Here is a 22,377-nt window from a genome sequence, read left to right as displayed (position 1 = left end):
TCGATTAAATAGAGCTGATCAAGTCATGTTTGGCCACTGAGCAGCTGATCCGCTAACTTACTAGTTAAGCTTCAAGCCGGTAAAGTGCGAATGGCCTTATCAAATGGTGAAAGTATCCGCTGGCGTTTGAAAGCTTTCCATGAAATTGGTGCAGCTTTTCGCCACAGCATTTTGCCCGAAATGTGGCGCTTTGGGGAATTCCGGCAGAAGTGGAGCATCGCAGACGATTGGCTTCAGTCGCAGCGAATTCGACCGACGAAGAAGTTCACTTGCGGTTCAATCGGGTAACTTATCGCTTGGGATATATCTCAGTTGGACCGGCTAGTTGTGCTTATCTATCCCCAAGTTGGGTCCAGTAAGCACATCTCTAAACAGTAATTTTTAAAGCAAATTTGTAGAGCCCGCAGCCAAATATAAATGAATCCGGTGCAAACATTGTGATTTAAACTATGTGCTGCTTGGTGCAAGCAAGTGAAATCATTGTAGTGCTAATTATGAAACTCTTAGGAAATTAAAGATCGCTCTTTGGAATGTTTCTCGTTCAAGGCCTCGGTGCTCGGGAATCCGCGCCTCGTCGAGTTACGACACCAGAGGAGCTTTGCCGGATGCCTGTGATGTATAATGCGACTTTAATGTCTCGCCTCGGCCCACAACAAACAGTCGCGTTGTCTCTTCATGTATCGCCAATTATTTCGTACCGATTTTCATGTTCAATGCTAAAACCAGTTTCTTTTTTTCAAGTTCGCTGAAATGAAGGCAAGCAATTTTAGGGAACACCGCAGAAGCACCTAGAGTCTTTCAAGGCTCGCCCGGAATCAGTTGTTCTTGGTGTAAAGCAGATTCAGTGCTTAACAGTATATTTGTATATTATTAATGTTTGTAATGCTCGTATCTGTTGCTTTTATCCAAGAAAGGTTTGGGGACCGGACCAGCGTAATGGCTGTACTTGGCCTGTTCAAATACAGCTGATTTCGCACACGAGCTGTGTTTTACTTAAACTAATTATCCATACAGTACGTGCTAATGATCGGTTTCCCACTTTGGAGACGTGGGATGTGGCTTCCTTTTAATGGCTCACATTTGCCGTTGCATTTATGTGGTCAACTGAATTAAGTAACACATAAAGATGTAAAACGATAAGTGTTTTAGATCTATTGTGCTGTTATTCATTATTGCTGATTTGTCGTGTATATTTTCAGTTTATTGTAAAAGCTCTTCTTTTCATGGTCCAAGGTCAACTGCGATTCATTAATTACGGTCGCACGCTTTATCAGCACATAAGCTCAGCTTAGTCCCCCAGCAAAGAACTAAACATTATCACCTTACCAAGAGTACGGTACGTTCTGCTATCAAGCAGGCGATCGGCGAGAAATTGTCCAGATCAAAACAAAGAACAAATCTCTTTTACTCTTGCTGAAGGCGGGAGAACTCACACAGTAGATTACGCTGGCGCCCTGCTAATTAATTTGTAAGTTCAGCAATTTGAGTCAGCTCCCGTGCTTCGCCCGGGGCCACTATTCCACTCAAGAAGTCCATTCATCGTCCGTAATTGTTTTGTTTGCCCACAGACACAATCGAGCCTCTGTTGGCACTCGATCAAATTTCGCATTGTTCGACGATTCGGCACTTTGTTTTGCCTGCCTTTCAATAAGCGAAGCGGTCGGCAAGGCACTCGGCTAACAGACCTTTAACATGGCTCTGGTATATGCCTGCTAAATATCTGATAGCTCCTCAGTTCGCTTCAAAACGTCGCTGGTCGTGGGTGCGCTGCTCCGTCGGAACTGCAACTGGGAAAACTCCATCGAATAACCTGCTAATGATAGCATATCGGACCGCGAATTAAGAATGCCAATGTTAATTAATTCGTCAGCTAGCGTGTGATTTCGCCGGTACCTGGAAACCCGAACAATCGTAACCGGTTCGCTGCCCGATCGCGCACTCACACCCACCTTCCAGGGAATTCCCCATAGCGAGTGTGTTTCGAAAAATATTGAGAAAGAGACGCGTTTTATACTTATTATGGATATGAGGATCTGTTGATTTCTTGAGAAACTTTTATGTGGTTACCCGCCTTGAGCCACAGTCTCTTCCCAGTTCCAATTTGCATAAGTAAACCGGCTAAAAAAAAAACACACACAACTCGTAACGCAGGTCGAACCTAAAACCGAAACCATGTTTCGTTAAAGCCTTTTCGCAAGGCGACAAAAAACCCGTAAACCCCAAACGACTCTCACAGAGGTCCGACTGTTTTTGTTTACCCATCAATACCCGGCCAGTGTTTTCAGGTACTGATACTGACGTTCGTAAAGTTCCCCACTGATCTAAAACTGGAAAGAGCGCGAACTGGCACAACAACAACAGGAAGAACTCTGTAGCTCAGCAAACCACTTTAAGTTGCCCACACCATTCATCACCTGAACTGGGTAAGTGCATGCCGACTGCCGAGATCGCTCATATAATGGCTCTTAGCACTTCATTTTACAAATTAAATTGGACCTGTGAGGATTGTTCTGGCGAAGGTGTCTGACTCAGCTGCAAAGACTCGCATTTGTAAGAACGTGTACGATTTCAATCAATTGGATTAGGAATCAGAGCTTAAAACTACTAATTTCATGACAAATACTGACTGTTAATAGCTGTTTACCCAACTGCTTCCACCCGATGCAATTTTATTGAGTCACTGGGAAAATGGGTTATTATAGTGAAATGGCTGGCCACCCCCCAAAGGCCGCACCCTGGGCATCCAATCGGTCCGAAGAGTTTCTTTCGATTCAGAATTCGAATTTGTTAAATGTTGTTTACACTTTCGCACATTTGGCTGGGAATTGTTGTTGAAACATCTTGCAATATTGTTTATTGTTTGCTTTGAGGTTTGTTTATTTCACTACAATTTTCCCTGGCTTCTGAGTATTAAATTAAAATATATCATGCACCCCGGAGTATTATATAAACATATATAATACATGTCCAGTGTTTAAGCAACGAATATTAGCGAAGTATATGTATGTGTACACACATATTCTAGGTCACTTTACAAGTGCACTTGCGACTAAAGTTTCATTCAATTGCTAGTATGTATCATGACATTAGAGATTCGGGTGGGGCCATTGCGTTTCCCGCTGTGCATTTATTTCCATGATAAGCCAAGTGCATGTACCAATTAATTAGTGGAATGATTTTTTAGTTACCAAACTGTTTTCCCCAATGGGTCTTCTATCGCTACTTTTGTCTTGCCAAGAGATCTCACTTACAAAATGATAACACATTAATCTCCAGGGGTTTATGTGAACATTTCCCTTAATGTCGTGTATCCAACTATTTAGCACTCCATAAACTAAGTAATGTTTATACGATACGCAGAAAAGTCTAAAAATATGAATTGAGCAACCACTAGCAGAGATTTCTCTTCACAAATGCGATTTAGATGGAGCATGCCAAGACAACTAATGGGATCCATTAATTAGTTAATTCGCTTTGAAAACCATCATCGATTCGTTAGGACGGAGCTTTTAACAGAAACACAATACAATAAAAACTTATTCGGGGATCCCATTTATTGGCCGTTTTAAATTGACCTTTGACCAATCTTTCATCAATACGGAGGAGTGCTAACAGACACCCATGCTGATGGCCATTTATCTTACCGGGTCTCGAATTCCCGAACGGGATCTGTTGACTGTCGAGCCTTTCTCCCCCTTGAAAAAGTCGGGTGTCAGTGGAATAATATTTGGCGAACTTGCCACCCGCCCACTCTAATGGCAATCAATTGATAGAACCGCCCGCCTTTGTTTACAATCCACGGACAGCAGAGGCATCAGCATCGGGGGTCTAAAAATACTCCAATTGGAATTTTCTCACCAAATATTCGAGCATGGGGCAGAGCCCCAACAGCAAGCCCGTCAATGGATTGGCCGGCTATTAAAAATTATTTTGTTAAGTGTTTGTTTTGTGGGGAAAAAAGAACACTGGACCCTGTAGCCTGCGCTTATCTAGAGAAGCGATAACCCACCGTTGCTCACCTCAGTTCAACTTTGGTGTGGTGACTTCAAATTATGGATTTCACACACGGCAGTGTCTCCTGCCTTTGATGATTAGTTTCGCTTCTCATACGGACTGAAAACCGCGTAACCCTCGGCAAGATAATGGACATACAAATAAGAAATATTTCCAGTGACTTTGTGGCATACGTGATAAGCAGTAAAGTGGTTGAATAAAAACATCAACGAAAAAACCCCAAAAAGAAGACAGTTAGCATAAAAACTGAATGCGGACAAAAAAAACGCGCAGATTATTATTTATGTGAGTTCAGTTCACTTGAGTTTAAATTCGTTTCCGTGTAGTTTACAACGCACATACATATATGGTTATTGTTTGATTCGGTCATTTTCGATTTTAATATGTGAATGGTGTCGCAGTTTGCTTAAATTGCGTATACGCCTTGTGACTCCGGGCCGATAAATTTCCAGTGCGTTCTATGCCCAGGGTTTCGATAAAATTAATTGGATATTAATGGCGTTCAGGAGGGCTTAGAGCCACTGGATGACTCAGGGCCCAGTTACTCCGCCACATCCTGACCATGGACAATTCGCAAACTGTCATAATCAACCAGATAATAAGCGAGTCCAAAGCCAAAAACCTAAGGAGTCGCATAGCCGGTCATCTGTAAGTAAATGGTTCACTTATTTCACTGGAAGTGGGGATTCGGTACGATAAGTTACTCGCAGAACAGTCTGCATATACAAATAAACAAGAAAGTCATACTCCTTTGTCAGATATTAGCAGGCGTCGTTGGCGAATTGACTTTATCTTATCGGTTACCGACCACATATAAGAAATTTTATACGAGTCGCCTACGAAATCGAAAACATATCTCAAGTTCCCCATTGTACTACGATTAAAGTTCTTACCCATCAGACATGAGAACAGCAAAATCAAAGCAAAGAATACAAATAACAGTGTTAAATGTTTTTTCTTTAGTAGGGCGGGTTCTGAGTTTTCCCCTATTTCGCACTCCCCTACGATCGAATTTAAAATAATCTGATAATCTGATTATAAGGATTGCATGCAGCGCTGTTTTGGATTCCCAGAATCCTTTTCCAAACGTCATCACTCAGCATAGTAAGCTCCGAAAGGAAGATTTAATCATTCGTGCATAAATAGATATTTTGACTTATCTTGATTTGTAACTCTTCGGGTGAGAATTGATTCAAACAATTCAGAAAGAGTAATTGTTTGGCAATAAAATAATAGATAAACAAAACACCTTAGAGCTACAAAATTGTATTTAGAAGAAAAATTGCTTTTATCAAATAAGTTTGGAGCACTCCCAGGGCCAGGAAATTTTCGAAAATCCGTTTATTGGCAAAGATCGCCGGCTATAATTCAATTTTATGGCCAATTGTTTTCATGATTTTAATGTTCCGCATGTTTTGATTATTTTTCAAACATCCGCAGCACTCTTTCGCACAATAAATGTGCGCAGATATATACGATTGAATTTGGTCTGCTGAAATTTCCCAAGTGCAGTTTCCCATGTGCTCAGCGATTAATTATGCTAATTTTCCATCGCAAGATAAGTTCTCTATCTCTCCCTCCCACTGCCAGTATTTATTTACCCCATTAGCTCGCTGTGCGAAGTTTAATGTGTTTGTCCTTCTCCAACCGTTCGCCTCCCATAAATTCTGACTAATTTAGTGGCCCACACGCCCGTCAATGTCGCAGGTTACCCCTCCCCCTTCTGCTCCTTCCCCAAAGGCAAACAATCAGCGGATCAATGAATTAGTTGGTCCCCAAAGGCTAATGATGCAAGATAAGATAGTGAGCGGTATAACTTTTCGCAGTGGTAGTGAATTTGTGAACGGGCTCATTAGCAGCGCTTCAAAAGTGGGCAGATCGGGATTGGAGTGGAGTTTGGGGAGAATGTCACCTCTATTGACAGACGATGGCAGTTACTATCAATTTAACACGAGTCCATAAATGTTTGTTCAGTCTGCACTCCCTGCGTGGCTGAGCTTATGATTGATGTCCCGGGGAGTGTATCTTCGAGGTCGCCTAGTTCCTCCCCATGGGACGCGTTGGCTGCTAATTGCTTGTGACGCTATCCTGTTTCGCCTCCTTAATTTTTTTCGACAACCTGTTGTCCGCGTAGATTGTTCACTGGGCCCATAGACTAAGTTCTATTGTCCAAATTAGTGAACTCGCTTAGATAAACATTAAACGACTAACTAATCGACAAATATGACTTAATTGGTGGCTTCGCTTGCTAAGGGTTAATTGCTGAGTGTTGCGACTGATGTAACTTATGACTAACTATTATTACTATATTTAACTGAATATATACGCAAAATGTGCGACCTAAAAAGTGATATATATTCGTTTTTTGTTACAACTAACTATATTATATATTTTGTGTTTACTCAGTTCCCGTTCATAACATTTTTTAATTAAAAGAATGTTAAAATTCTTTGTCAGTAATCTAATATTTGGTGGTTTTTAAACACGGCATTTCCATTTCCAGAACCGCCATTATGCCGAAGAAAATCCAGCAGCCAGGCGGATCCCTCTATTGCGGAGTTACATTGCTGGGCATCTTGTGCTTAGTCGTGTTCCGTCTGATTCCGGGGATTCCCTTCGGCACCTACGTGATGGCCGAGAAAGACCACTACCACACCATAGACGATCCAAATGTGCCCTGTAACTTCTACGATACGGTCAATCTGACGGGTCATAAGGTCTTTTCGAACGGAAGCTATGATTACTACGGCACAATAGTTCCTGCCGAATTGGTCGGAACATACGACTACATACACAGTTCGCTAACGGAGCGTATAGAGGTTCGGGAGCACGTGAGGGGATGCGTCTGCAAGTTCAAGTCCTGCCTGAATATCTGCTGCCCGTGGCGACAGGTCTTTAACTCTGAAGTAGACGGATGCATAATTGACCACTCGGACAACCGAACGTGGCCAGATCCGCCCATGCTCAATATAACCTTCCGCAACGATTCCACGATATTGGTCAACATGTTTGCGCAGTTTGCAATCCAAAGCTTTCGACCCTGCCCCAAGATGTTTTCCCTGCAGCCAGAGACCAGCAATTGGGATGATTACCTACTTTTTGAGAACGGATCCATGCTCCGTGTGGACGACCAACAGCTAATCAGGAAGAACGAGTTCTGCATGGTTCCGACATACGTCAACGAATCGGACATGTTCTACACCATTCATCCGGCCAACTGTGACATGCAGGACGATAATAGCACGGTGAAGATTATCAATGCCTATGGTGAGTGGAACGATCAACTTAAATTTTTTCAAAATGCTTTGTATTAATCCGACCCTAATCCTTTGCACCAGCCATGATGTTCTCCATTCCCTTCATGATGCTGACCATAGCCGTTTACCTACTGATTCCCGAGCTTCGCAACCAGCACGGCAAGAGCTTGGTCTGCTATTTAGTGGGTCTCACCGTGGGGTACACCTCGCTGTGCTACGTGCAACTCTATCAGGTTGATGCCACAGGTGACGCATGCAAAGTGTTTGGATACACAGCCTATTTCTTCTTCATGGGAGCCTACATGTGGCTAAGTGTCATCAGCTTCGACTTGTGGCACAATTTCCGAGGGACGAGAGGCATTAACCGATTCCAGGAGAAGAAACGCTTTCTTTTCTATTCGCTGTACTCCTGGGGTATTGCGGTAGTTTTCCTGGCCTTCACCTATAGCGCCCAGGAATTAACCAACTTGCCAGCAAACCTTAAGCCAGGTATTGGGGATGGCGTATACTGCTGGCTGGATATGAGCAACTGGGCAGCCATGATCTACTTCTACGGTCCCATCCTGGTGATCGTTGTCGCCAACACCATCATGTTCATCATGACGGCGATCAAGATTCACGGCGTGCAGCGCGAGATGGCCCGGATAATTGCGAGTGAGAACAGCACCAAGAACCTACGGACCGAGAAGGACAAGTGAGTGCCGCCTCTTTAGTTTTATCATATCCACTTTCCCCCTAAGACGGTTTACTCGTGTTTGGTCCAACCTTAGGTTCGGCTTGTTCCTGCGCCTCTTCCTCATTATGGGCATCACCTGGCTCACGGAACTCATCTCCTACTTCGTGGGCAACGACAAGGGGTGGTCTAAGCTCTTCTATATCTCGGATCTGGCCAATGCGATGCAGGGTTTTCTCATCTTTATGTTGTTTGTGATGAAGAAGAAGGTCAAGCACTTGATAACTAACAGGTAAGCTTTGCTCCTCATTTTAATTCCATGTTTTGTCCTGTCCTGCCCCACTGGGCGATTGTCCAGTCACACGAATCGTGACTTCCTCTTGTGTGTCGTGTCCTACTCTGTCCACCATCAAATCTGTAACCCCGACTATTCTCAGAACGATACGTGTGCGCAGTCTGCGGCAGACTGAGAGCGTAACGATGGGGCCGACTTCGTTCTCCATGAAGCAGCGGTTTATGGACGCCTCCAACCAGATCCGCAAGCTGGTGGTGATCCGCAACGCCTTTGCCAATGGATCTACCAGTAATATTCATTCGCACGACGTCTGAATCGAATTCCTCGATTGCAGTAAGCAGGACCTATTTTTCGCGGTTGCTCGTTTGTTGTGGCCTATGCTAACCCGCGCTTAAGTCGAGAATATAGGCCATTTTCGGACTTAGTATACACATTTTTTTCCTTATTCCACGTTTCTTAAATCTCTTGCACTAAGATGGAAAAACCGTGGGAGATTATGGGAATACGAATGCACTTCGAGATCTGATAGCGCGCAATCTCAGATTATTCTATACCTTATATGTTGTACTTATCTCGTTGTCAGAACGCTTTCGATATTGCTTAAGTGCAAGCTCAACACCAACAGACACTGCCAGCAAACTAACTCTAAACCAAACACTGACAGCCACAAACAACACAGCCCAGAATCTCCAGCCGCCTAGCTCGTTGACTCATTTCGGTCGCGTTTTTGTAGCTACTAAACCGAAATACAATTCATAAGTGCCCTGATCTAAACACAACCTTATGTTTGCATCTACAATGTGTGTCCATATGTGCATGTGTCTCAACATCAATGTGATCATCATCGATCGCTATCCACTGAAGACTCCTGGAGAAAAAGCCCTCGAATGGCTTGAGCTCGACGACAACCTCGACTTCCATCGCTTCTGACACGAATGTGCAACCGAGAAAGCTGCACCTTAAGGCTGTTGACAAGGCCGCTAGCAATGCCACCGATCCGAGTCCGACCCCAAAGATAGACATCTAATCAAACTGGTCACAGGTAATCCTCCGGAAGTGGAGAAGTAGACAGTGTAGTTAACCCCAGTTGAATGCGAACATTAGATAACCCGGATAACACCTAACCTCTAACCCCTCAAGAACTAATCGTAATGACTATCCACTTTTGTGTCTTGGTGAAGGTAATCTGTTTTGATCCTATAGGATCGCTTTATGTGTTTGCTTTTCCCTAACTAAAAATCCAAACACTCAATCGAACCAATTCTAATCAGATTTACCGCCATTGTCTATTCCACGCTGCCCACGCAATGGACGTCATAACCACTCCACCACTTGACACGACCACAGATGCTCGAGTGTTCGCGATGGCAGCAACCAACGTCAGAGCCAGTACTCCACCAAGACCACGTCGAGCAGTGTGGCCAATCTGTCGCTGCACGACAAGCCATCGGTGGAGAAACCGCTAGTAATCAGCTCGAGCGTGGATCCGCAGAAAACCACCATCTTCCGCTGAACACAGCACACCCAGTTGCCATAGGCCGAGCATTGAATACACTGGAAAGTAAGCAGATCAGGAAGGACTAATCGCACCAATATTCATCTTGATCGTCCTCGGATTATTGCGAACACTTCGTTCCTTTCTGTAGATAAAGATCACTTATTCATTTTTTAGGACCACCTATTCCTATCATGAGATTATTCTGTAATCACCATTTAAAGTCGATATCTACTTTATGAAAGACACTACTATAAGAGAAAGTCCCCATCCCCCAGAACTACCACGAAAGCCCTTACCCACCCCATTCTCTTTCTTTTTTAAATGCCATGTGACCACGAACAACCTGATTAGTTGTATAAGAAAGTTATGCAGAGCCATGTTTAGTATTTATGCAATCAAAATTATAAGATTCTCCATACACCTGCAGAGAAATCAAATTTGTAATTCACCATTAGCCTAAGTACAAGGTAAACACCCAGCATATATACATACATACGTAACATATAGATGTGCCTTGCTAAAAATGAGATATGTAATAATTGATAACTGTATACCTCTCTTTGCACATGCGTACCATTCTCCATATCTGCATTACCTTTACTAATGTAATACAAAATACAAGAATTATAATTGTATTTCAAGCTTAATAAAGCCAAAGATAAAATTGAACAAAACTGTTTCTGATTGACAAATGTCAATAACAAATTGTTTCGTATATTCTTGAAGATCGTAAACGATATTTAGCAAGTTCACACACCTCCAGGTAGCCAAACTCTGTACAGCCTGGAAATGCACCTGAATTTTTAAGACCCAAAGCTTCGGTAAAGTCGTTCGGTACATTTGGATTGTCGGTTCGAAATTTGATTATCTGCACGGTCTTAAAGACCAAAAAATCCGTATAGAACTACTTTTTAGACTTCTATTCAACTTTTATATCTATCTCAAGATAATTCTGGTAGTGCCTAGAATAGCTTATATGCATGCTTAAGGTATGAATGTGCAAGTGGCGAGCTAGTTGAGATTCCACGACGGTTTCTAGGAGGAGGGGCGGGACAGGTTGTGAGTCTCCCCAATCGCTCTTTTTGCCGGCTGCTTGTGGTCGCGTCTGGTTTTGGGAACGGCTAATCAGTCGGTTTTTTATTCTTGGCCAGCATGGAGCTCCGTTGCGGTTGCCGGTTTGTCGTTTAGAGAGAGGCAAGAGTAGCTGGGAGAGACTCTCCACCAGACTTTTATGTTTATGGTTGTTCTTTTTGGTGTTGTCGTTGTCGCAATCGCAGCCGTTTTTAGACCCGCGTCACATTCGTTGTCAATTTTGGGTTTCCATTGTTGTTGGTTTAGATTTGTGACTCGCCGAGTGTGCGTGCATTGCTCAAAGCGATCGGTGATCGGTGATCGCTTCTCATATTTGTTTACTTAATTATCGAGCTGATCAGGCTGTGACGTCAGGTCGCCTAACGAATCCACCGAAAATCCAACAAGCGTGGATCAGTTGGCCATGGTTTCGCCTTGGAACATTCTTTTCGTTATTTGGCTCTCCGTGGGCGTAAAATCTCTGGAGATCGCCAGTATCAACCATCCCTGTGCCTACGCCCACACGGTCAACATTACGGATGGGTTGCGGTTGAAGGATGGCTCCTACACATATGCTGGCGTAGTGGTCCCGCCGCATCTGCTGGCGGAGTACTCCTTTAAGGTGATCGATGGAGTGGAGTACCGGGCCAAGAAGCATCTACGCGGTTGCGTCTGCCTGCTGAAGCCCTGCATCAGTTTCTGTTGTCCGGAGAACCTCATCTTTGATGCCAAGCACTGGAACTGCACAAAGCCACACCAAGTCCGGGAGTCCACTCACGTGGAGCTCACTTACGCCAATAGGTCAGTGGAACAAGTTCGCATTCGCGATCGTTTTGTGGTGCGCACAGAGCTGGGTTGCCGGAACAAATTCGTGGACAAAAAGCACGAGAACTTCTGGCAATGGGACCTCTTCGAGAATGGAACGCTTCAGCGGGACGATCGCCTGTGGTCGACGGATGAGTATTGCTTTAGTCCGTTGGAGCACAAACCTGAGCAGTGGGAGCTCACTCCGCTCAACTGCGAACGCTTTCAAACGGGCTACCGGGTTTGGATTTACGCTATTTGTAAGTGGTTATGTTTTGAATACGTTCCAAAATACGCTAATCGTCATTTCCTTCTAGGCAGTATTATAGCCATCATTATAAACATCTTCACACTCTCTCTCCTTGGCTCTGTGAGGGATGCCCGGAAAAGCCACTATGGCCAGCTAATCATCTACTACCTGCTTTCCATGATCGTGGGCTACTCCCTGCTGGTCTACTTGGCTTTGAAGAATCCCATGAAGCTCTCGCATGTGGCTTGCAGAAACATAGGTTGAGAAATTTTGACCTAATTTTGAGTAACTGGATGACTTATTTTGTTATACCCCAAAGGATTTCTGGCCTACTTCTGCATCATGCTCTCCTTCGTTTTTTTGGCCATTTGCAGTCTTGACTTCCTGCTCAAATTTAAACAAAAGTCTGTTAAGAGCTCGGTGCGTCAATTGGGCTATGCTCTGGCAGTCCTGGCGGTTGTTGGTCTTCGTTTCCTGGTGTCCTTTGCTCAGGACTCCAAGCTGCCCAAGCACTTTAAGCCAGGCATGGGCGAAGATTACTGCTGGTTTGATGGTAGGTTACACAAAAAAGAAAGTACAAAGTGGAGTAGAATCGAATTATCTCTGCATTTTCAGTTCGCACCTGGGGCATTTTGATATACTACTACGGACCCATTGCGCTTCTTCTGATATTCAGCATTGTATGCTGTCTCAAGGCCTACTTTTCCATCTATGAACTGCCACCAGATACTCAGTACATATTGGGCACTCAACTGAAAATCGTCAAGACCCAGTAAGACCCCTAAAATCTGTTTTTATTATACACATATTTATCTCTTATTTGCCTTCAGCTTCTATGCCTTTAGCGCCTATATAGTGGGCGTGTTTGCCGTCTGGATTCGGGAAATAGTCGTATATATAATGGCCAGAGTGAGAGAGCATTTCTTCATCATTGACTTCTGGAGTGGAATTTGCATTCTGGGCCTGGCCATAGCTGGTTTCATTCTGCTACTTGGCAAGAATTTACACGTCAAATCCTGGTGGGCCATCAATGTGTAAGTAATAATATTCGAAATAAAGAGGCAATTTGTTAATTTGCCGGATTGCTTTTACAGGGAATCAAGTCAGACAGATCTGAGTATTATTAATGCTCGCGTATACAAGTTCGACGAGAAAGGCGATTTAAAATCTTCAGGTTGGTGTTCATCTTATTGCTTCACTTAATCTACTTTTAACATTGATCTTTTCCTTCACAGATTCTCCCTATAAGCCGACAGTGACATCACTTTAACCGGAACTGAGATTATTGCTTATCTGTGAACTCTGGTATTCATGTAGCTTATGAATCATTAAGTCTGTCGCACACGGAAAAGTATATATCTAATTAATAGTGCCTCAGTACTCTAGCTCTAAGAAATACATTTATGACGACGATATAAATCATTAAGTTTAACCCCCACTTCCAAGTACTTTCATATTTACAAAGTGCCAAAATAAATATTGAAATTTACTTTGCTTGGAAAAAAAATTCGGACTTTCTTTTAAAGTACAGATTTTTCTTTCGCATCCCCGAAAACAGATAAATGACTTGGATGGGCATGGATTATTCGCAAGCTACATAAGTGGCACGCAACAAGTGCGCATGGCAACAATGCTTTCGGTGGAGTCCACCTAGAACGATCGTTTTGAGAAGTCCAAGATTTTAAAATGAAATCCACGGAATCCATTGTATCGAATGTATCTACAATATATCGATGATATCGAACGAGAACAGAAACGAGAAACTCCAAGCCCTCGCACTTTTTTATCGAAGCAAAGGTCACACTTAATTATTGTATATATAATTCCCCAAACTTTATATTTATCGTATATATAATCGCGGATTATAAGTTTGCGGCGCAAAATGGTCAAACTTACACACACTCCTTCAAAAATAAACACAATTACAAACTGTGTAAAACCACGTATTTCAGAAAATGTCCTTTAATTGATTCGAACGTTTTAAAAATGTGCTGACTCAAAATCTATCACCTGTTATTGACCCTTTAACGTAATTAATACAGATTAATTAATCATTGAGTATAACAATTTTTTAATGTGTGATATAAAAATGATTACAAACCCCATTAATAATTTTTAATACCATTTAAATAAAGGTATAAATGTACTCACCTGCAAAAGTAACTTTTAGGACTCTTATGCGATTCCCCTGCAATAAAAAATTTTAACTATTAATCATTTGGTTTTATAAATTAACATTTGTATAGGAAACATATCAGTCTGGGAATATTTATAAAAATTTGTCTTATAAACCAAATTTCTGGTTACATTAACTTTGCGGAATATGGATAAAAGTTAGTAGTTAAATGCCAAATAATCTATTGTTAAAAATAAATATATATTTGAAACTAATTACAACACTATTAGGTTATAAGAAAAAATCAATAGCACATAACTTGGCGCAACGTTAAATGCTCCAGAATAAAATGGCGGCTCAAGAATTCTTAAACTTGCCTCTCATTCTCATTCCTTACTACCGAAACATACAATGGTCGGTTTGATAGCATGAAGGAAATGGAAGTCGTTGCAATACCAACAAAAAAGTTCATATCGGAAAGGTGAGTGGGAAGAGAAAACAAACGATCACAAGGACAAACTTGCTGGGTAGACCAATTTCCGAAAAAAGAAAGCAAAAACGCCAATAGAATGAAATAAAGGATAAAAGCAGCGGGCTAAGACGAAGATAAACATTGTTTGTACGGATATCTACCTTTGTTTTTCACCACACATGTTATTTTTTAATTTTTTATGATTTTCTCGCTCGCTTTATTTACGTTTCCCTAATATTCACTGGAAATTTTAAACGTAGCAAACACACACACTTGCACTTTAAAAAAAAATGGCGACGTTGAAAGAGAAGCAAGAAAAGCCGTTTCACTGACCGTTACTTCCTTTCTTTTCGTGCCTCAAACTTTTAAAACCCGAAGAACTAAACAAACATTGCTTGCTTTTTTTTAAGCTATACCCCATTTACGTGGGTGCTTTTTATACGGGCATCACTGATTTTAATTATTTTTTATTTTTCCGCTTGCTTTATTAATATTTCCCTAATATTCACTGGAAATTTTAAGCGTAGCATACACACACACACTTGCACTTTCAAAAAAAATGGCGAGGTTGAAAGAGGAGAAAGAGAGCAAAAAGACGTTGCCATTACCGTTACTTCCATTCTTTTCATGCCTCAAACTTTGAAAACCGAAAGAACTGAACAAAAAAATGCTAACCCTATCTACGTGGGTGCTCCTTGTACGTGCATCACTGAATTCACTTAGCCCGCTGCACATTTACTAGTTAACCGCGCCAAAAAATTTGTTTTACTTAGCACAGATCGTGCCCCAAGTCTAAAAAGCGCGAACTGTTAATTCGATAAAATTAAAGTGTGACCTTTGCTTGGTTCAGAAGTTATCGATACCCATTTCTCCCTTTTGGTATATACCAATAAATTTATCTCTATTTTATTTTTCCTTCGTAGCTCATGTAAATGCCCTAAAGGCCTAGCTCTGATTAATGACATTGCTAGTGGATATCTTAACAGTCAATCAGAAAATCAAATATTTAAATATATCATAATATTAGACTGGTACAATGACAAAAACCATCTCAGAAACTATTTCATGCGATAGTTGAGCTTAACGCCTTTTCTTCGTCTGGTCACACAGTGGAGATCTAAAAACGTAAACATTCATAATTAAAGCCATTCTTAGCTTTTGCTCAATAAACTTATTGCAGTAATGCCAATTATAGTCCTTCACCGGTCGCCGAAAGTGTTCGTCTGCTAAAATGCACAGTCACGGCGCCAGCAAAGTTGTTGCTACTCTCCGCGCGGACGGCCATGTCTACCCCATGGAAAACTCCAATTCCAACCTGATGCACTACGAGATCGTAAGATTCGCAGTAACCCCGCTTATAAGCCAAGCTAAACTAGCCAACGACCACTTTACAGCGCACCGAAGGGGATGTCCAGCAAAAGAAGGGGAACCTGCTGGGGCCGGCCACATGCGTGGACCTGGGCAAACAGCTGCTCCAGTGCGCCAGGGACAGCGATGTGGCGGGGGTCAAGGCGGCGCTGGCGCATGGAGCGCCTTTCGCCTCCGACTGGCTCGGTATGTCGGCACTTCACTTTGCCGCCATGAACAATCAGCTGGAGATTTGCGAAATCCTTCTGCAGGGCGGCATTAACATGGACGCCAAGACCAAGGTGGACCGAACGCCGCTGCACCTGGCCTGCTACTACGGGCACGAGCGGGTTGTCAGTTTGCTGCTAGCTCTAAAGTGCAGCGTCAACTCCCGCGACATGGTAAGAACACATGAAAGGTGTTTCAATAACAAGTGGCCCAACATGACGAACCAACATTCCCTTTTCAGCTTCGCATGACCCCGCTGCACTGGGCGGTTGAGAAAAGGCACAAGGGAATTGTGCGCTTGCTGCTCAAGTGCCAGGCAGATGTCGCCTTGGTTTCCAAATTCGGCAAGACGCCGATCGGACTTGCCGTGTACACGGAACAAGCGGATGTGCTGGCGGAGCTGGAAGCGGCACGGCAGGCGCAGGCCAGTAAAAAGTTCAACGAGGAATCGGAGGTGAGTGAGCTCGCAGGATTTCGCTGAAGTCCGATATTTGTTACTTAATATGTGGTTTTACTCACGTTTTGTTTGGCTGTCCCTTATTTACCACGCTGCGCTTATCAATCTTCAGCAACAAACGCATAAGACAAGAGTATGTACTTGCGACCACTTGTATTTGGTTGCCATAAATAACTTCTAACATTCCCAATTTTGGACTGCAAATCCTGATACCTACAAACCAATTGTGAATCCACTATTGATTTGCAGAAGGACAAATTATTACCTATAACCTAAATTCTCATCCTCGTACTGCTGATGCCCACAGAAACAATGAAATTGATCATTTATTCCCTCTCGATTTGCAGAAGGAAACCAGTGAAGCTGTCAGCTCAATAATGGATGAGCCGGAAATAATTAAAAACATAGACGACCGAGAAATGTCGGTGGAAGAACGAATGGATGTCCTGGAAAACCTGCGGGGCCGTAAGTTACTCAATTATATGACATCAAAGGAATGAACACCTATTTTTGCTTTAAGATGCAAACGTGCTGCGGAACACTGCGCTCAACATGCTAAAGACGCACGGAATCGCAGACATGGTGCAGGACAACGATGACGAGGCCTCGAAAGAAATGCTGAACACCGCGTTGCAGAACGGACGCCAGCTTGTCCTCTCGGAAGGTGGACGCATGCTGCTGCACGAAACAAAATCGGGCGTCAGCGGCAAGCAATCCATGAACGGAAATGGCCGGCCATCGGTCGTTGCTCTCCGCACAAATGTTAATAACCCTCATCCCAAGATTCGCATGAATGTCATCAAGCAGAAGGATCTTTCCTCGCCGGCGGGGGTTGCCAAGAACAAGGTATAAGGTTTTCATTGTCTTGTTTTGCCAATTCCTATAATGAAGAATATTTGAGGGCAGAATATACGCATAATCTCGTTGACTGATTTTAAGAAACTCTACGGATCGGACAACCAGCCAAAGTCCCTACAGAAAATACCCGCATCGTTGGCAAGGTACGTTGATTGCTGCATATCTCACAGAAATATAATAGATCTTGACTTATTGACAGCTCTGGAATGGTGCGGCAGCTTCCCGATGGCACAAAGCTAGTCAACATGCGCCAGTTGCAGGCTCGACAGGTAAATACTAGGTGGATTACAAAGAAACAACTTAAACGCTGCTAACACTTTCCCTATATTTAGTTAAAGCTCCCTTCTCTGCAAAGACCTTTGGAGCCCACTTTGCTAGAAGACTCACACAGCCTAAACGAAGCCGCCATCCCAGCTCCACTGCCTTCAAACCATCCCGCGTCCGGCAGTTCGCTTCGGGGACAAGTGGGCACCGTCCAGACCATTCAGCTGCGACCTTCACTCTCGGCAGGATCCGGGCAATGTACAGCAAACAACGGGGCGGCACCCAGCAAGGCAATCGTCAATGCGACGAAGCAGCCGACGGCGAAGTCTCCGAACGTGATGCCGCTGCTCACTTCCTCGGAGATTTGTCGACAGCTCCACGAGCTGCGGCGTCAGAACGAAGAACTGCGGCGGCGAGCAGACTCCTTTCAGCGGGAAAAGGAGGAGATGCTGAGGCGCATAGACCGCCTGGAGCAGATGGTGCTGGTGCAGGAGTCGGAGGCGGACTTGGATTTTGGAGAGGACGTTTAGTTAGTGCTAAGATAGGTTTGATGTAAGTATATTAAGGTATTGTTAGGATAGTGAGCCAAGTGCATTTGTAAATCATTCAGCAAAATGACTATTTCATACCATTTCTTTATCGGAACCAAATTAACTTGATTGCTAAGAGAAATTCAACAAATTCGGATGTAGATACAAATATATTGTGCTAAAAATTCATGTTTAATCCATCACTTGGAACAGACGTTGCATTTATTTAATAAATTTTGATATCACTATGCGTCTATATGCGTTTTGAAGCAATGCAAATCAAAGCTATTAAGAATTAAAATTATGAATTCAAATAACAGTTACATTATCCATTCTGCACTGCCGTATTTTGAGCGGATAAACTTGTGGCGTTAGTCGATTTTAAATATAGCGGTGTGGCCCACTCTATGGAGTTATCGATAGTAGGGAATAGTCATCGATTTTGCACGTGTTGTGTTTATTCAAAACAAATAAAAAAATGGTAAGAAAGTGTTCTTGAATTCCCTAGCTTTCAATAAATACTTCGCATTGGCAGCGTAAAAAGCAGGCGGATGAAATACCAGGGTTTCCCTCACTGGACAACGATGGGGGCACCAGCGACCGCGGCGCCGACATTCTCAAGTCCAAGTCAAAGAAGAACAAGAGTGGCGGATTCCAGTCCATGGGCCTGGGTTTCGAGCTGATAAAGGGCATAACCAAGCGGGGCTACAAGGTGCCCACGCCCATCCAGCGAAAGACAATCCCCCTGATCCTGGAGGGACGCGATGTGGTGGCTATGGCCAAGACCGGCTCCGGCAAGACGGCATGCTTTCTGATTCCTCTGTTTGAAAAGCTGCAGAGGCGCGAGCCCACAAAGGGAGCCCGTGCCCTGGTCCTGTCTCCCACGCGAGAGCTGGCTGTGCAGACGTACAAGTTCATCAAGGAGCTGGGCCGCTTTATGGAGCTGAAGACCATTTTGGTGCTGGGAGGCGACTCCATGGACTCGCAGTTCTCGGCCATCCATACGTGTCCAGATGTAATTGTCGCAACGCCCGGCCGTTTTCTCCACTTGTGTGTGGAAATGGACCTGAAGCTCAACTCCATAGGTGAGTTGTAAATTCCGGAGCGTGAGAGCAGTAAATCATTTTGTTGTTTACCTAGAGTACGTGGTGTTTGATGAAGCCGATCGACTCTTTGAGATGGGCTTCGGCGAGCAACTGAACGAAACGCTGCACAGACTGCCGTCCTCCCGGCAGACGGTCATGTTCTCGGCCACGCTGCCTAAGCTGCTAGTGGAGTTCGCGCGTGCCGGACTGAACGACCCCGTCCTTATTCGTTTAGACGTCGAGTCCAAGCTGCCGGATGCACTGGCTCTAAAGTTTCTCTACTGTCGACCAGACGACCGCTACACAGCACTGGTGGTTCTCCTGAAATATGTCATTCCGGTGGAGTCGCAAACCGTGGTGTTCGCCGGTACGCAGCACCATGTGGAACTCATTTCGTACATACTTACCGAGGCTGGAATCTCCAACGCGTCCGTCTACTCGAGCCTGGATCCAGCTGCTCGCAAAATAAACACCGCCAAGTTTGTGAACAAGAAGGTGTCCGTGTTGATCGTCACGGACGTGGCCGCGCGTGGTATTGACATTCCCAGTCTGGACTTTGTGGTGAACCTGCACTTCCCGGGTAAACCGAAACTGTTTGTGCACCGGGTAGGTCGCTGCGCTCGCGCTGGTCGCACAGGAACCGCATACTCCATTGTATCCACGGACGACACGGCACATCTACTGGATCTGCACTTGTTCTTGAACAGGCCCTTCAATATACACGACAGCTCGGCGTTGGGGACCATTCCGCAAGACTTGCTCGAGGAAGAGCACCTCACAGTGACGGATATAAAGAAAAGCCACCATATTGTAAGTTTGAATTCTAATGCACTGCAGATTTCAAGTTCTAAAGTCTCGCATATTTGTATTTCTGCAGGCCGGAGTATTGCGCACCAGCGAAAACGCCTACAAAAAGTACTTGAGTTCCCGGCCAGTAGCCTCCACGGATGCGAATGCGCGCGTAAAGAAAATCAAATTCTTTGCGCTCAAGCCACTGGAGGATTTCTTCAACGCTGCGCCTGCTCTCGCCAAGGCTGCTGAAGCTAGTGGACAGTCAGCAGAGTCGCAGGCCAAGGTGTCTGCCACGGAGCGCAAGTTGCAGGAGGCAAAGCACGATATACTGGTCAAGATGCGTAGTTTCCGACCTGGCGGTGTGAGTTTATCAACAGTTTTGCGATCACATTTCCGCTCTCTTACAAGTAATTGTGCGCTTTTCAGACCGTTTTTGAACTGAACACCACGCAGAAATCGACGCAGTTCGTCGTAATGAAGGAAAAACGATTGCAGCATGCGGAGGTAATTAGCAAGTTCAGGCAGCAGCGCGCCGAAGAGGACATCGACGAGGAAAAGAAGACGACCGAGGCGCTAAACCCGAGCTCAGACAGAATGCCCACCGCCGACGAGGAAGCTATCAGTAGCACTTTCAACAAAGTCGTTGCACCCAAGAGGTTGCAGAACATGGACGCCCTTTACAAGGATAAGCCAAAGAAGAAGAAGCGCAAGATAAACAGCAAGGACGAGGACCACTATGTGCCCTACCAGTCGGCGGACAAGCACACAGAGGATGGTCTGGCCATCAACAACTTTGAGCGGCAGGCGCAGAATGCCGAGTTCTCGGTGTCGGACCACAACCCATCCCAGGACGTGAAGCACAAGCCTGGGCTCAAGAAGTGGGACCGAATTAAGAAGAAAATGGTCTCTGTACAGGATCCGCGAGCCAACAAAATTCGGACCGAGTCCGGTGCTTGGATTCCTGCCTCCTTCAAAACAGGTCGCTACGCCGAGTGGAAGGAGAAGTCTAAGATCGAGGACCAGCTGCAGCGCGAGAATGCGGCCAGTGATGACGAGAACGCCAATCCATTGAGCCACGCCCAGCGCTACCCAGTCAGTCGCCACGCACGGCACAACTTGAAACTAGAGCTTAAGAAACGGCTGACCGGCAACGACAAGGAGATGCGTCGCCCCGAGCAAATTGTCAAGTCCCGAATGCGACTGGAGTTCATCAAGAAGCGCAACGAGGATAACGCGGAGCGGAAAAGCGAAAACCGCAAGCGCAGCATGCGGAAAACCCAGCGCCCCAAAGCTCAATCAACGGGTGGCTCCAGGAAAAGGAAGTAGGAAGTAGTTTCTACGCAGGTTAGTGCCATTTTACACGTTACATGTTATTTCTCAGTGTGGGCAATTAATTAAATTGTTCCTAACCAAAGCGGTAGAATGTGCTGGTAGCAGCCTAGCCAATTGTAAAGTCAAAAGTGAAACGTGCTGTTCAGAGGTCCTACCTAAGTCCTCCGTTCAAACGTGACCCAAATAGAACAGGGCGAAGTATGTGCGTGCCGAGAGCTGTGCCACACACCATGGGTGTGTTCGCCCTGCGCAGGTCAAGCGAGGGCCTACCTACTGCGGCTCGGGTTCGGATTCGGGTGCGCCTGTCTGATGACACGCATATCCTGTGCGTGTGCCCCCCACCCGAGCTCTGCGCTCTGCCTGCGCCCACGAAGTGGAAAGAGAAACAGCTGCCAGCACTTAGGCATCTCGGTGTTTACGGATCTGCTCTCAACAGCTCCGTGCCTGCATCAATTGCAATATCACACTGCCGCCGCTTCCCGCAGATACGTAGATAGTCACGTTATTGACTGGCTCCCTGCTACTTTAAACATAAATAAATGCACATAATCGAAATTGAATTGCGTAGGCCAGCATTGCCGCGACTGATTTGTTCCTTTTTTCAATCCACAGAAACATTGGGACCGTTTAGCCAACTGGCGCATGGGTAGTTTTCTGACAAGTCGCCTTCCCCGAAGGAAACACTCCCCATATTTGTTTACTGGATGGATGTAGAGTGTTTTTACAATAGTACACAATAAACGATGAACTACACTTTTTAGACTTGGGTGTGGCGACAATGACATCCAATCATCTAGCACCAAATCGAACTCAATTGAACGAAGGAAACCTCCCTTTTCGCTGGTTTCGTGTTTTCCAAAAATACTTTGAGAGCGCATATGGTTCCATTTACAACGCGCGATTCCCCCTGGACCAGTTCGCACTCTCCCAGTCGCCGTCGATTAAACTAGTGGTAGAAGCCACATGCCACACGCCCCACGTCACATGCCACATGCGCTTGGGACAGGATCACCTCCTGCTCACTCATTCTGCAG

The 22,377-nt window shown here is 44.6% G+C and overlaps 4 protein-coding genes across 12 annotated transcripts; all 4 read left to right on the top strand.

Moving 5' to 3' along the window:
• The first annotated feature begins 258 nt into the window (after window positions 1-258).
• On the top strand, window positions 259-10,343 carry LOC122616251 (G-protein coupled receptor Mth2). Of its 6 annotated transcripts, none has more exons than XM_043791649.1 (6): window positions 259-284; window positions 2,277-2,423; window positions 6,518-7,281; window positions 7,353-7,965; window positions 8,042-8,236; window positions 9,587-10,342. In XM_043791649.1, exons 3-6 carry the CDS (start codon window positions 6,528-6,530, stop codon window positions 9,750-9,752), a joined length of 1,728 nt encoding a protein of 575 aa, XP_043647584.1. In that variant the 5' UTR covers window positions 259-284; window positions 2,277-2,423; window positions 6,518-6,527; the 3' UTR covers window positions 9,753-10,342. The 6 variants fall into 6 exon arrangements, with proteins under 6 accessions (XP_043647584.1, XP_043647581.1, XP_043647583.1 ...); XM_043791646.1 differs by lacking the exon at window positions 259-284 and adding an exon at window positions 1,131-1,468 and having other exon boundaries at window positions 1,569-2,423; XM_043791644.1 differs by lacking the exons at window positions 259-284; window positions 2,277-2,423 and adding exons at window positions 4,115-4,662; window positions 9,104-9,281 and having other exon boundaries at window positions 9,587-9,724.
• A 106-nt stretch (window positions 10,344-10,449) lies between these two features.
• Window positions 10,450-13,332, top strand: LOC122616252 (probable G-protein coupled receptor Mth-like 9). Of its 2 annotated transcripts, XM_043791651.1 has the most exons (7): window positions 10,450-11,872; window positions 11,930-12,121; window positions 12,182-12,415; window positions 12,478-12,634; window positions 12,693-12,896; window positions 12,957-13,036; window positions 13,098-13,332. In XM_043791651.1, exons 1-7 carry the CDS (start codon window positions 11,233-11,235, stop codon window positions 13,130-13,132), a joined length of 1,542 nt encoding a protein of 513 aa, XP_043647586.1. In that variant the 5' UTR covers window positions 10,450-11,232; the 3' UTR covers window positions 13,133-13,332. The 2 variants fall into 2 exon arrangements, with proteins under 2 accessions (XP_043647586.1, XP_043647585.1); XM_043791650.1 differs by having other exon boundaries at window positions 10,451-12,121.
• Window positions 13,333-15,551: 2,219 nt separating this feature from the next.
• LOC122618663 (ankyrin repeat domain-containing protein 50) lies at window positions 15,552-18,337 on the top strand. 3 transcript variants are annotated; one of them, XM_043795254.1, is made up of 9 exons: window positions 15,552-15,575; window positions 15,631-15,783; window positions 15,845-16,198; window positions 16,267-16,479; window positions 16,830-16,947; window positions 17,003-17,328; window positions 17,389-17,483; window positions 17,540-17,609; window positions 17,673-18,337. In XM_043795254.1, exons 2-9 carry the CDS (start codon window positions 15,682-15,684, stop codon window positions 18,132-18,134), a joined length of 1,740 nt encoding a protein of 579 aa, XP_043651189.1. In that variant the 5' UTR covers window positions 15,552-15,575; window positions 15,631-15,681; the 3' UTR covers window positions 18,135-18,337. The 3 variants fall into 3 exon arrangements, with proteins under 3 accessions (XP_043651189.1, XP_043651190.1, XP_043651188.1); XM_043795255.1 differs by having other exon boundaries at window positions 15,558-15,575; window positions 15,646-15,783; XM_043795253.1 differs by having other exon boundaries at window positions 15,562-15,783.
• A 212-nt stretch (window positions 18,338-18,549) lies between these two features.
• On the top strand, window positions 18,550-22,096 carry LOC122618661 (ATP-dependent RNA helicase DDX54). Its single transcript, XM_043795252.1, has 6 exons — window positions 18,550-18,615; window positions 18,670-19,219; window positions 19,275-20,029; window positions 20,097-20,372; window positions 20,438-21,355; window positions 21,956-22,096. Exons 1-5 carry the CDS (start codon window positions 18,613-18,615, stop codon window positions 21,335-21,337), a joined length of 2,484 nt encoding a protein of 827 aa, XP_043651187.1. The 5' UTR covers window positions 18,550-18,612; the 3' UTR covers window positions 21,338-21,355; window positions 21,956-22,096.
• Window positions 22,097-22,377: the final 281 nt, after the last annotated feature.

The sequence above is a fragment of the Drosophila teissieri genome, chromosome 3L, assembly GCF_016746235.2.
Source record: "Drosophila teissieri strain GT53w chromosome 3L, Prin_Dtei_1.1, whole genome shotgun sequence".
Classification (NCBI taxonomy): Eukaryota; Metazoa; Arthropoda; class Insecta; order Diptera; family Drosophilidae; genus Drosophila; species Drosophila teissieri.
The sequence above is the reverse complement of the archived record's forward strand: the minus strand, read 5'-3'. Positions and strand labels throughout refer to the sequence as shown.

What these genes read in the sequence shown, in the direction of transcription:
- LOC122616251 (XM_043791643.1), top strand. Translation starts at nt 4,577, where the DNA reads ATGGACAATTCGCAAACTGTCATAATCAACCAGATAATAAGCGAGTCC. An exon ending in GAAGATTATCAATGCCTATG is followed by an intron (nt 7,282 to 7,352) that starts GTGAGTGGAACG and finishes CCTTTGCACCAG; the next exon opens with CCATGATGTTCTCCATTCCC. An exon ending in AAGCACTTGATAACTAACAG is followed by an intron (nt 8,237 to 9,586) that starts GTAAGCTTTGCT and finishes ACACGACCACAG; the next exon opens with ATGCTCGAGTGTTCGCGATG.
- LOC122616252 (XM_043791650.1), top strand. Translation starts at nt 11,233, where the DNA reads ATGGTTTCGCCTTGGAACATTCTTTTCGTTATTTGGCTCTCCGTGGGC. An exon ending in AGATTACTGCTGGTTTGATG is followed by an intron (nt 12,416 to 12,477) that starts GTAGGTTACACA and finishes CTGCATTTTCAG; the next exon opens with TTCGCACCTGGGGCATTTTG. An exon ending in AGGCGATTTAAAATCTTCAG is followed by an intron (nt 13,037 to 13,097) that starts GTTGGTGTTCAT and finishes TTTCCTTCACAG; the next exon opens with ATTCTCCCTATAAGCCGACA.
- LOC122618663 (XM_043795254.1), top strand. Translation starts at nt 15,682, where the DNA reads ATGCACAGTCACGGCGCCAGCAAAGTTGTTGCTACTCTCCGCGCGGAC. An exon ending in ATACCCGCATCGTTGGCAAG is followed by an intron (nt 17,484 to 17,539) that starts GTACGTTGATTG and finishes ACTTATTGACAG; the next exon opens with CTCTGGAATGGTGCGGCAGC. An exon ending in GCCAGTTGCAGGCTCGACAG is followed by an intron (nt 17,610 to 17,672) that starts GTAAATACTAGG and finishes CCCTATATTTAG; the next exon opens with TTAAAGCTCCCTTCTCTGCA.
- LOC122618661 (XM_043795252.1), top strand. An exon ending in TAAAGAAAAGCCACCATATT is followed by an intron (nt 20,030 to 20,096) that starts GTAAGTTTGAAT and finishes GTATTTCTGCAG; the next exon opens with GCCGGAGTATTGCGCACCAG. An exon ending in GTAGTTTCCGACCTGGCGGT is followed by an intron (nt 20,373 to 20,437) that starts GTGAGTTTATCA and finishes TGCGCTTTTCAG; the next exon opens with ACCGTTTTTGAACTGAACAC.